Source organism: Sceloporus undulatus, chromosome 1 (assembly GCF_019175285.1).
Source record: "Sceloporus undulatus isolate JIND9_A2432 ecotype Alabama chromosome 1, SceUnd_v1.1, whole genome shotgun sequence".
Classification (NCBI taxonomy): Eukaryota; Metazoa; Chordata; class Lepidosauria; order Squamata; family Phrynosomatidae; genus Sceloporus; species Sceloporus undulatus.
In genome coordinates this window covers 313271286-313284265 of record NC_056522.1, presented here as the reverse complement: position 1 = coordinate 313284265, position 12980 = coordinate 313271286, and the positions used below count along the sequence as shown (strand labels likewise).

Below are 12980 nucleotides of genomic sequence, written 5' to 3'. Positions count from 1 at the left end.
CTTTCTTTTCTTCCTTCCTCTCTCTCTCTCTCTCACTGGCCCTTTTCTCCCTCCCTCCCCCCCTTCTCTCTCTCTCTCTCTCTCTCTCTCTCTCTCTTTCTTTACTTCCTTCTGTCCTTCCTCTCTCACTGGGTCTTTTCTCCCTTCCTTCCTTCCTTTCTCTCTCTCTCTCTCTTTCTTTTCTTCCTACCTTTCTCTCTCTCTCCTCCCCCCTCTCTTTTTCTTTCTTTCTTTTCTTCCTTCCTCTCTCATTGGCTCTTTTCTCCCTCCCTCCTTCCTTCCTTCTTTCTTTCTCTCCCCCTCCCCCTCTCTTCCTTCTATCCTCTCTCTCGCTCTCCCCTTTTTCCCCTTCCTTCCTTCCTTCCCTTCCTCTCTCTTCTCCCACCCACACTCGTCCTTTCCTTTTGCTTTCCCTTCCAGGTTCTCCAAGGACAGGCCTTTGCAAGCTGACACAGTCACACTGCCTTTGCTTCCACTTGAAAGGTAAATATTAGGAAGGGGATGGATAACTGGGAATATCCTCCTAACATTTCTTTCTCAGCATCTCCAACCTTGGAATAATGAGAAGTCTGGATAGGAAAGGTCTTTTAAGATTTCTTTTCCTGATCTGTTTTCTGTCAGGTTGGGAAGTGTCTCATAGTGACGAGGCTTAATTTTAGCTCTTTTGTGGACATTAAGGGTTTGTTACGGCATTATCTGTTTCTGGAGCCAGCATGGCGTCGTGGTTTGGATGTTGGAGTATGATTCTGGAGACCGGGGTTCAAATCCCAGGTTGCGCATGAAACCCATTGGGTGACCTTTGGCAAACCACACACTCTCAGCCTCAAAGGAAGGCAATGGCAACCCCCCTTCTGACCAAGTCTTGACAAGAAAAACATGTGTTGGGGTCACCCTAAATTGGAAGTGACTTGAAAGCAAACAACAACAACAGACTCTTTTTTTGAGCCTCCTCTTCTTTTTTTTTTTTCCAGGAGTTTGCCAATCTTTGAATTGCACAACTTGAAAGGCTCCATACTCCCAGACTAGTGCAGCTGATGCAGGGAGGAAGATGTGCTTAATTGCCATATATACTCAATTATACATTGACCTCAAGTCCAGGGCAGGTTTTGGGGGCAAAAATTATGGATTTGATATGACTGATGGATGAATAGAGGGTAAAACCTACTGGTGTATAAGAAAGGATCCAAAGGAAAACAATGCCAAAGAACTAGTAAAATCCCAGCAGGCATAACTGTTTTCTGCCCACCCTGAGGCTGGATGGATGAGAGAGTAGAGGGGAAGGTCGGTGCTTCCAGGACAGATTACACTCTTGCCTTTCAACAGGGATGGTTTGTTTATATACACACATTAAAGTTCAGCACCTACATTGACCCCTGGATAAGTTGGGTCACGCTTTTGGGGTGGTTTTTTTTTTAAACTAAAACTTACAGACTTATACATGAGTATATTCAGTATTTCAATGGGGTTGCTGTTTGACTGCTTCTCTTGCTAGTTCATTGGATAAGTTTGAGATTCTTTGTTTACATCTATATTGTCATGTGAAATTTTACCACTTTGTTATTATTATTTTTTAAAAAAAGGCTAGAGCAAGGTGCTGTCTAACCTCTTTTAGACCAGAATGTTAGCATATCTGTAATAAAAAGTTTAATGAGAGCTTAATTTTTTTGCCATTTAGAATAAAATGAGTGGCTGTCGTGTCTTCGTTGGACGTCTGAGTCCACACGCCCGAGAGCGAGATGTGGAGAAATTTTTCAAGGGATATGGTCGCATACGGGAAATAAATCTCAAAAATGGCTTTGGTTTTGTGGTAGGTATATCACCTTTTCAAGATTTCCCCCATGCTAGAAGGCTGTAAGCAGTTATCTGTACTTCATAACATTTGAACACTAGAACATCTGATTAAGCAAAATACCAGTTTTTAAAAAAACATTTGTTTTTGTTGATTTGTTGTTTTGGAAATAAATTCTAAGATAAAATGCATTTTAACTGAAATTAAATTTTTTTATCAAGATTCTTGAGTGATAGGTTGTTTATGCCCTAATGTGCTTTCCTGAGCCTTTCCTTCAGCCCAAACAGCTCTTTCCACTCCTAAAACTGAGTGTGCTTTCCCCTCACAGCCCCTCCCTTTACAAGGTAATGAAGAGAAAGTAGACGCAGCTGCCATTAGTGCTGTACTTTCTCCACTGTACAGCTCAAATAACTTTAATATTGGTTCTCTCTCTTGGACTTAAACCAAAATGCAAATGTTTTAAACAACTGAAAACCTTGTGTCTGAAATAAGAAATTAAAAAGAGTTGCCTCCATAATAGAGAACAACTAAACAGTCTTGTGTAGCATCTTTAAATTTGTGCTAGAAGTTTCATACTCAGATTGGTTTCAGTAGAGTATGCTCATAACAGTAAAACATTCATTTGTTTTGTGTAGTTGCACAAGTGAGAAGTGCCTTTCTGCCTAGCTGGTCCCCCATTCTTTGAAAGAATCCAGCAACCATAAGACATTAGGTGGCCCTTTAGTGAACCATGCTCACATTTTCTGCACCTTAGCTCCATCTAGGTGCATGGGAATAAAAACAAAATCCATCTGTGGCTGTCTGGAAAGTACAACAGAGCTGGTGAGATGTACATTTGCTTTCTTTATCATTCTTGGGTTGGAAAGGGACAGAGAAAAGCAGAAACATTACATCACGATGGTCCACTTCCTTTGGCCAGATAGTGAAAGGGATACTTTTCAGTGTCATCTGGCTGGAACTTACCCTGACCCTTTGTTTATATCTATAAAAATTTAGATTGTTAGGGTTTATTTTAGTTTAGGAAGAGACATAGGATTCAGAAAGTTTGTACTTGTGCAGTGCCTGACCCCTGTACTGATGCTTAACACTTTGTAAAAACATTGCTATAAAGTTGATTAATAACAGTAATGTGCAACTTAATCAATTTTTATACAGCTCAGCTGAAATATATTTTCAGGAAAGATGCAGGAAAATGTGTGTTAAAATTATATTGAATCGATAGTTATCTTCATGTACTTCCTCCAGACACAAATCCATGGATGAAAACAGAGGCTTGCCCTTATTTCTCTACACTCAGTAGAGAGATTGATTTCAGGGAAAAAAATACATGTTAAGTGAAGCAGCAGTGCCTGCTGGACAGCATGGTAGTAGTCATCAGCACTAATGAAGTGGTAGTTTCTGATGCAGGCCTACATACCCTAAAGGCATCCAATACTGTCTCATCTTGGAAGCTAAGCAGGGTCATTATTGGTTCATACTTGGATAGAAGACCATCAGTTAATACCAGTCACTGTAGGCTATATGTCAGAGGAAGGAAATGGTAAAACCACCTCTAGGTATCCCTTACCTAAGAAAACCATATGAAATTGATAGGCTCTCGAGAAGACAGCAGGTGACTTGAAGACACACACACACACACACACACAGAGTTGCCTCTGAAGCATTGAAGCGATATTGTAAAAAATGTTTGCCATGTGTGAGCAAGAAAGGTTCCCTTTGACAGTCCTCCTTTGAAGGTTCTGTTGCCTTTGTGCTTATGGTGTTTATCTGCCTGGAATGCAGATCCCAGTAGTTCTGCCTTCTTTACTAGGAAAAGAACAGTTTACCACGGTAGTATAGCAGTGCAAACCACTTACTGTATCACAGAAACTATAACTCTTTCTATAACACACTATCCCATGGTAACACAGCTTCATCCAATTGATCTGTAAGAAATTTGGTCATTTTTGACTAGAAATAGTATTTTCAGCCAGTGTGGTGGTGTAGTTTGAGTGTTAGGCTTGGACTCTGGGAGTGCAGAGTTCGAATCCCTACTCAGCCATGATAATCCAGTGGGTGACTGGGTAAGTCACATGCTTGTCTGAATAAATCTTGTCAAGAAAACCCTGTGGTAGGGTTGTCATAAGTTGACGTGGAGACACATAACTACAAGAAGTTTTTGTACTGTACTGTTTTTTAACATCAACTTTATATTCTAAACTCGAAGGATCAGTTTGTGATGCTGTTATCTTAATGGGATTTATTTAATTATAAGAGGAAATGTATATGGTGATACATACACAAACAGAATATTATTGCAACCATTCTTCAGTGGTTAGAAGGTATGCTAGGGATGAAAATATGGCTGCAGAAGTAATTTTACAGAATGTTTTTATAAGGGGATGGATAACTTAACCCCAACCTATAAAGTGGATTAAGCCACAGATGTATGGGATAGAAAGTTTAGCCTGCCAAATGCCAGTTGTGTTATTAGCATATCTGTACATTGCATAGAACCAGTGTGATGTAGTGGTTTGAGCATTGGACTGCAATTGGAGACTGGGGGTTAGAATTCCTGCTCAGCCATGGAAAACTAGTGGATGACCTTGGACAAGTCATACTCTCTCAGCCTCAGGAATGCAAGGGCAAACCTCCTCTGATCAAATCCTGGCAATAAAACCCATGATAGGGTTTCCATAAGTTGGAGATGACTTGAAGGCATACAACAGTAACAGATATTGCATAACTGATAGCCTTGGCTGAAAAGCAGGGCATAAATAAATAAGTATTATTATTATATACTGTGGGCTGTTTTGAAAGCAAGCAGAGCTACACCATTAAGCCTTTCTGAATAGAAATATTTCCATGTGATTTGACTACATGTTGTGATAGAATGAGAGCAGTTGCTATTGGACAAGCCCATATCTGTCAGTGTCCCTCTCCCTTGTGACACATTATCCAGATGCTCAGTTTAGTGTATTTAAATTGCACACCACCATGAGTAGTTAAACAATTGGCAGTGATTTTGCAGCCTTTGCTCCCTTACTGTGCCTCAGTCTTGTCTTCAATTTTATAATAGTTTCTTACAGATTTCTTACTTTAATATGTAACACATCTTTAAACAACAGCTTCTGTTTTGCAGTTGCCAGGATATGTTCTTCACTTAAAAATAAAAGGACTTAGTCCTTGAAAGCTAAACTTTTAAGCATAATTTAACCAGATAAAGCAATTGTCTCATATACTTTATCCCAAAGGTGGATTTTATGGAGCAAATGCAGTAATTAAGAAAAATATAGAAAGTAAAACTAATGTTCATATTCAAAATGACGAAATTAAATTATGAAGAACAAATTATAATTTTTAGTGTTTCGCTGTAATGCTTGAATGTTGTCGTCAGTGACATTTACAGGGCATCACATTGGGGAAGGTGGAACTACAAATTTCCCCCAAAATACTAATCATAATTCAAAGTGGAAACGATTTCACTTGTAATCAGAGGATGGTCCCTTAAGTGCGGCTGGCAAGAGTTGATGTTTCCACTTCAACCTTTCCCTGGCAGCTTGGAAGGGTCAGAAGGGGTTGGAATATACTTTACATAGGGTGGACTGTAGAACAAAAACACAGGAGACCAGGAGGTCCCATATCAAAAACTCCCTCAGCCCACATTGGGAAGGCAACCCCCATGGCACAGCATATTGCATTCAAAGGAGACTTGCTCTAGAGACAGACAGAACACCAGCAGGCATTTTAGATGCAACTCCTTTTGTATAATGAAGTAAAGTAATGGAGTCCATAACTCTGACAGATTAAGTACTTTGGAGACCTAGGCCCAAAACAGACGGACATTTTAAGCTGGCTTCCACGTGGCTTGGGGGCATGATGTTTAGACGATGCATGCCCCCAACCCGTGCTGAAGCTGTGGCCCAAACCCGGTCCAGGAAGGAGCAGATCTTTTCCTCTCCTTGCCCTGGTCCATTTGAGACTGCGGTCGGGGCTAAATTAGATCCACATGCGTGGGGCTGCTGCAGCCCTGGTACAAACAGTGCCAGTGCCGCCCCAGTCCACTCTTTTGGGGCTGTCTGTTTCACCCCTTAGTTAACTTTAAAAGCCACTAGTTTCTTTCATAACCATTGTACTAGCTCTTTTTGAAATAAGCACTCTCTCATATAAAGAATAATAATACAGTGGTGCCTCGGGTTACGAATTTAATTCGTTCCGCGGCCGCTTTCGTAACCCGAAAAGCCTTCGTAAGCCGAAATGCCATAGGCGCTAATGGGGAAAAAGCCGCGGCTCTGCCGCGGCTCCATTTAAAATAGCGCCGGAGTTTTTTCGTAACCCGAAAAAACTTTCGTAACCCGAAACAATAATTCCCTATGGGATTTTTTCGTATCCCGAAAAATTCGTAACCTGGGTATTTCGTATCCCGAGGTACCACTGTACCTTAAGGATATCCTGTCTGAATGTGGAAGCTAAGCAGGATCATCTCTGGATAGTACTTGGATAGGAAGACAACAACAAATACCAGATGCTATAGGCTATATTTCATATGATGGAACTGGAAAAACCACATCTGAATATTCCTTGTGTAAGAAAACCCTATGAAATTCACGGGGTCACCATAATTCAACAGATGACTTGAAGACACATACACAGACTAGTGGCCAGTGTAGTTGTTGCCACAAGGGGATTGTGTGCAAGGACAGTCCCAGGTACAGTGCATTACAGTAATCCAAATGGGATGTAATCAAGACAAGTTCCGCTGTGACCAGATACCAATTCTCAAAGAAGAGGTGAAGTTGGCGCACTAGTTTAACTCCAGGCTCTGTACCCCAAACAGTGAACCTGTGTTTTCAGAGGGAGTGTAACCCCATCTAACACAGACTAAATCTCTATTCCCAGATCTGTCTTTCAACTGCTTAGGAACACTTCTGTTTTGTCTGGATTAAGTTTTGATTTGTTTGCCTTCATCCTGGTAGCTGTAATGGACTTGATGTAAATATACAAATGTCAAGAAATATGGTATCCTTTTAGTGTACTGCATTTCCAGCATAAGTCAAGGTTGCATGTATCTTCTGTCTTATTATAAGTGTAGAGTCGAACATAACACTATTTACTGTGTACCTTCAGGTAATTTTCAACTTGCAGCAACTCTTAAGGCAAACTTATCACAGTTTTGGTAAGATTTGTTTAGAGAAGGTTAGCCATTGTTTTCGCTTGATGCTGAATCTGACTTGTCCAAGGTCACCCAGTGGGTTTTCATGGCTGAGTGTGGATTTGAACCAACACTCAAAGTGTTATGCCACACTAGCTCTAACATGCACTATACCTTATAAACATTCTCCTTTGAACTCATATCCAATGAAGAACAAATCATAGATTTAAAAAAAAACACTTTATGGCCCAGAACAGATGGGCCTTTGAAACGCCCGCGTCACGTGAGAGGACTGCCTGGTGGGCGGAGCGCCCACATGCCCGGCAGCCCTCGCACGTGACGAGGGCACCGCAGTTGCAGTTCACCCACCAGATGCAGCGCATACTGGTGACGTCACAGCTGTGCCTCCAAATGGGGCGGCGCAGTTGCGACGTCACCGCAGCATCGTTGGTGCTTTAGGGCGCAGACGTGTGCCACAAAAAAGGAGCCACTTCCCGGTGCTTCTGTTTTGCTCTGCAGGAGCGCCATGCAATTTGGTTGCTGCGGCACTCCTGCGGAGCAAAGAGAGGCACCGGGGACGTGTCTCTTTCTGGCGCTTTGTACCCTGCCATAATTTGGGAAACCTTAATTTTTAAATCATTTCCCCATATTAATATGCTGCTTGAATCTTTTATAGCCTTTTTTTTTAGGTTTGTACATATTTTGGATAACAAGCCTCTGCTTCCAAAATACCTTAGAAAATTCTGTATTTACAATGTTATAATATTATAGTACTTTGAATAAAATTTCCAAGTTTGTAAATACAGTGCACCCACGTCATATGGGGGGGGGGGCGCACCTTACACGGCTTCCAGCATACGCTGGAAGATGTCCTGGAAAAAACCCTGGTGTGCCCCAGAATAAGTAATGGGGCTTGAGCATACACGTTTTTTCCTTCCGCGGGTATGTGTGTGGGTGTGTCCAGAACTGATCCCCTGCATAAAGGAAGGGCCGACTGTATTTGGAAAAGTGAGTGTCATAGCATGGTAACTCTTTGAATATCTAGAGTAAGCCAAAAACAGTAAATGAAAGAATGCTATAATCTTTTATGAAATCAGTCACTGTATATCAGTGAAAAAAATACCTGCAGTTAAGTGCTGTTTGTCTAATCGAAATTTTCAATATTGCATCACTTTGTACATTTTCATTAATATAAGCTGAGACTGTCAGCTTTGGATGCAGTGTGTTGACAGCTTCCGACCAGTGGGCAAACGTTGTCTCATTCTTTGACTCATGATGCTTCTTTTCTAGGAATTTGAGGATCATCGAGATGCGGATGATGCAGTATATGAACTGAATGGTAAAGAACTATGCAATGAAAGGTAAATTTAACTTCAAATAAAATAATTGATAGCGCAACTGCAATTTATAATTCCCCAGAAATATTGTTGTGACAATGTATTATTTATATTGCTGTCTGTTATTTGTAAAATTGACTCCTTGTACTGACATTCTAAATAATTTTACTTGCAAATATAAAGATTAATGAGTTTACATAGTGTTGTTTGGAGTGTTTTACCTTTTCCTTTTCTCTGGGCCATAGGAAGTGAACCTGGGACTCTTCAAAGGATATTGGATCACAACTATTAGCCATAGTTGTATAGCTGATGGAAGTTGAAATCAAACAGCTTTCCTGAATCAGAGGGGGAACTTTCCTATATTTCATTTTGATACTGCCTTAATGTTTTGTTTCATGGTGGAGAACCATTATCAGTTTCACTGACCGAAAATTCGGTCACTGTCCTTCTGATTCAGCTCTTCATAAAAGGATCAGGATATCTAGCACTGTGACTGGAAGTAATATATAATTCAGAAAAAGTATCTGGACTAAAATTATTCTTTTATGAATAGAAACATAGGATCATAGAGTTGGAGGAGAGACAACAAAGGCCATCCCGTCCAACCCCCTGCCATGCAGGCACTCACAATCAAAGAATCTCTGACAGATGGCCATCCAGCCTCTGTTTAAAGACATCCAAGGAAGAAGACTCCACCACCCTTCGAGGGAGTGTGTTCCACTGTCTAACAGCTCTTACTGGCAGGAAGTTCCTCCTAATGTTGAGGTGGAATCTCTTCCTGCAGCTTGCATCCATTGTTCTGGGTGCTGTTCTCTGGAGCAACAGAAAACAAGCTTGCTCCATCCTCAATATGACATCCCTTCAAATCTTTAAATACGGCTATCATATCACCTCTTAATTGTCTCTTCTCCAGGCTAAACATACACAGTTCCCTAAGTCTCTCCTCATGAGGCATAGTTTCAAGACCCTTCACCATTTTGGTTGCCCTCCTTTAGACAAGCTCCTGTTTCACAACATCCTTTTTGAATTGTGGCGCCCAGAACTGGACATACTATTCTAGCTGAGGCCTGACCAAGGCAAAATATAGTGGCACTATTACTTTCCTTGATAATTCTAGACACTATACTTTTGTAGATGCAGCCTAGAATCGCATTGGCCTTTTTAACTGCCACATCACACTGTTGACTCATGTTCAATTTGTGGTCTACTAGGCCTCCTAGATCCCTTTCACACATAGTCTTGTTCAGCCAGGTGCCCCCTGTCCTATATCTAGGCATTTCAATCCCCCCCCCCCCAAGTGCAGTACTTTACATTTCTCTGTGTTGAAATTCATTTTGTTATCTTTGGTCCAGTTTTCTAATCTATTCAGGTCATTTTGAATTTTGATCCTGTCCTCTGGGGTATTAGCTATTCCTCTTAATACTGGAAGTAATTGGTCTTTTTTATTCTACTGGATATTCTAACATTCTTATTAAAACTTATTTGCAGAATTTTAAGTAATTCATGCTTGAAAAAAGTAAGATACTACAGTGTCTTATCTCACATGCCAAAAGTCTCAAAGGAGAGAAGAGACTGGCTTTTCTTATTTCCTGAAGAAGACAAGGAAAAGCGCTAGAAGATTTTCAAACTACAGTACAAATGAGAGAGAACCCAGGCTCTCCTTTGTGCATTCTTTGTGCAGAGAGAATCTGAGAGAAGTGTGGAGTCTTGTCTTATTTGTGCAGAATTAGGAATAAGTTCAGAGGTTTCTAGTATTTCTTACCACCTCTATTCTTGAGCACAAATAAAAAGCTCTCAGTATATGTTCTGCAAAATATTGACTTCACTTTCCAGACTCTGTGAACTCTTGAACAAATATAATTAGAACATATTTGGGTATCTTAAAGATATTTAAAGTTGCATACAACAGATATTTTGAGTTGCTTACAAAAGTTGAAGAAGATATGCTGAAAAGGAGAGAATTGCTTGCTTATAGTGGTCAGAGTTTTGTTTTCAAATACCCCAGGTGTTTTACTCCATTTATTTGAGTGCAGTGGAAGAGGATGCATATTTTCAGTTCATTTCCACCTTTTTTTCTTTGTTATTAAAGAGTTACAATTGAACATGCCAGAGCCCGAAGAGGAGGTAGGGGAAGATATCCGCAACGGTTCAATTACTACCAGTCCTATGGGGGTGGATCTAGGTAAGACATCTTTTTTATTTATTTACGAAAAGTATATTAGTATATACATTTTATTACACAATGTATTAGAAAATTCTACATACTTTCTGGATTCCAAATATTTCATATTTTAGGACCCTACTTGAAATTTCAAGGTGTTTGTATGGCTAGGCAATTGCAATTCTTCTAATCTTTATATTTTACATTTTTGGTAATGTTTATGTATTTAGCACAAGCTTCCTTACAATATTGTTTTTGAGGCTGACTTCAACTATTTATTTTTATTTTTAAATATTATGTCCTACCTATCTTCCTCTCAAGTGACTTAGCTATTTTTTATTTGTAAGGTTATGATGAAAAGATGAGTCAGTGAAGTAGTCAATTATTGCCTGTAATTGGCTCGGGGGGTTTATCATTGAAATGTGATACCATTTTTATGCCTATTGATATTTATTCTGATGTATAAGTTGCATTTGATCACATGCCAATAGCCTAAACTTAGTATAGTTTCATAGAATTGTAGAGATGGAAGGGATTGCAAGGGCCATCTAGTTCATCTCTTACCATGCAGGAATAATGGTTTCTTAAGATTCAAACCTCAAATGAAAGTTACTCATATATTGAAATGTTTATAATGCTTTGTTAGCAAAACCTATAATAAAATAAATTTTGAAATCTGCAAATCATGTTTTAAAGTCAAAATCTGTTTGAAATCTGTAGTGATCATTATGTGTATTTGTGGTGCATATTTTCATAGTCATTGTCAAAAATGTTGTGCCTAAAGTTTTCTCACATTTAAACTGTAACAGTATTGATTTGTCTGCCAGAAGTCCTGTTTGATGTAATCTCTCTAAGAAATTGTTAGACATTTGTAATTATTATATTAAGCACTGTTTTAAAATAGCATATTTGTATATCATTCAGAGGCATCGTTTTTCCATCCCAATGTTTAAAAAGAGCATTGGGAACAACAAATTTTGCATATTGAGATATGCTGTTTAGATTCTCTTTTTTTTAGTGCAGTGATGTTGCTGCAGTAGGAGTGATCCAAGGTCAAGGCTAAAAGTGAACTTTAAAAGTAGGATATGTGACTGACGTTCATGGGCATCTGGCATGGTAGTCACGTTCATGACATCAGGCACATGGTGCAAGACAAGAAAAGACTACTGTTTCCAGTAGTGAAAAGTGGGACTCGGCCTGCCAGTTGGGGGATTCTGGAACTTCTGTTTAAATGCTCTGAAGATCTGGATATTCTGAAAATGTGGGGCATTTAGAGGTAGGCAAATAAAATGGAGTTGCCTCTGCTTCAGTGTTCAAAAGGAGAACATGTTGGTTGTCGCATTTTGTAATGTGAAAGCGCCATCACCTTGAGTGGATTTTGACCAGTAGCCTAAAGCAACTAACGTATGAGTCTCTAGTTATTTTTATTACTGTTTTATAACTTGTGGTTGTGATGACAGAAAGTCAGATCCTATAGTACCAAATTTATTAATAGAATATGGACTAGATAGTGACTTATCTCACTAGAGCTCATTGAAATAACAGCACTATAGTAAGCTATCTTCTGTACAGCCTGATTGATTCCTAGGTCTGATTCACATAGTCATGTTCATCACTTGACATGTGTCTGCTAACAGTATGAATTTGACAGACAAAAATAACATTAGGTTTAGTCTCAAAAACTTTCTGTGCTTGTGTTGCACACAAGTAAGCCATCAACTGATTAACACATATGTGTGAACTAAACTATAGTCTTTTAGTGTGTGTCTTGCTGTTTTTGTGTATACTCAGTTTGCCTTTCCTACTACAAACAAGCCAACTGTGTTTGCAGTCTTGCCCCCATTTAAATAGAGGGTGGCCAGATTTCTAAAGAACACACTGTTTGCTGAGCAGACAGACTGGCTTTCAGAGCATCATGCATTTTAATTTTCTTTGTGAAGCATAAGTGAACTAACAGGAAAACATATGTCTCTTGTAGCCAGTATGGTCCACCTCTTCGTACTGAACACAGGCTTATAGTTGAAAATCTTTCTTCACGTGTAAGCTGGCAGGTGAGTTGGATCTTTAAATATGATTTCTCTTGCTCAAAACATGAAGGGGGTTGTTTCCTGAAGAGGGTAGCATAAAGTTTAATATTACTAGTAAAAGTAGTCAGAGAGTATCTTTATTAAAACCAAAGCTTAAAATTCTTTGATATGCATATCACCAAATAAGTCTTTAAGAAACATGTTCTTTTTTTAAAAAAAACAACTAAAATGCTGATTAGTGTTTCTTGGACAACTATAATCTTCATCTAAAAAAGAATTGTGAAAAGTCAATTTTAGACATCTAACCTTTTTAATTAAAAGGCTGGTCTCATTCAGTGGTAAAATCTGCGGCTTGTTTCCAGTTTGTATCTGGCTCCAATAGAATGAACAGAATGGCCACATGGCTGGAGTACTGGTTTTCTTCCTGATACAACAACTTTTATACAATATCTGTACTCTTCAAGGGGTTTGTGAGTAGCTGGACTGTGTTTAGAATAATATTTAATATGCATATGAGTTTAGATATTTGTATTGG

The 12980-nt window shown here is 39.3% G+C and overlaps 1 protein-coding gene across 4 annotated transcripts in view; it reads left to right on the top strand.

Annotated features, from left to right (window-relative positions):
• Positions 1–12980, top strand: part of LOC121929967 (serine/arginine-rich splicing factor 5-like) — a 29761-nt gene that overhangs the window by 1113 nt on the left and 15668 nt on the right. Inside the window, exons 2-6 of one of the 4 annotated variants that reach the window (XM_042466051.1) lie at positions 421–483; positions 1676–1807; positions 8211–8281; positions 10347–10439; positions 12397–12469. In XM_042466051.1, the coding sequence (XP_042321985.1) occupies positions 1682–1807; positions 8211–8281; positions 10347–10439; positions 12397–12469 (363 nt within the window). In that variant the 5' untranslated portion in view covers positions 421–483; positions 1676–1681. Of the gene's footprint in view, positions 1–417; positions 484–1675; positions 1808–8210; positions 8282–10346; positions 10440–12396; positions 12470–12980 lie in introns of all 4 variants that reach the window. The other 3 variants (XM_042466059.1, XM_042466068.1, XM_042466077.1) reach the window with 3 other exon arrangements.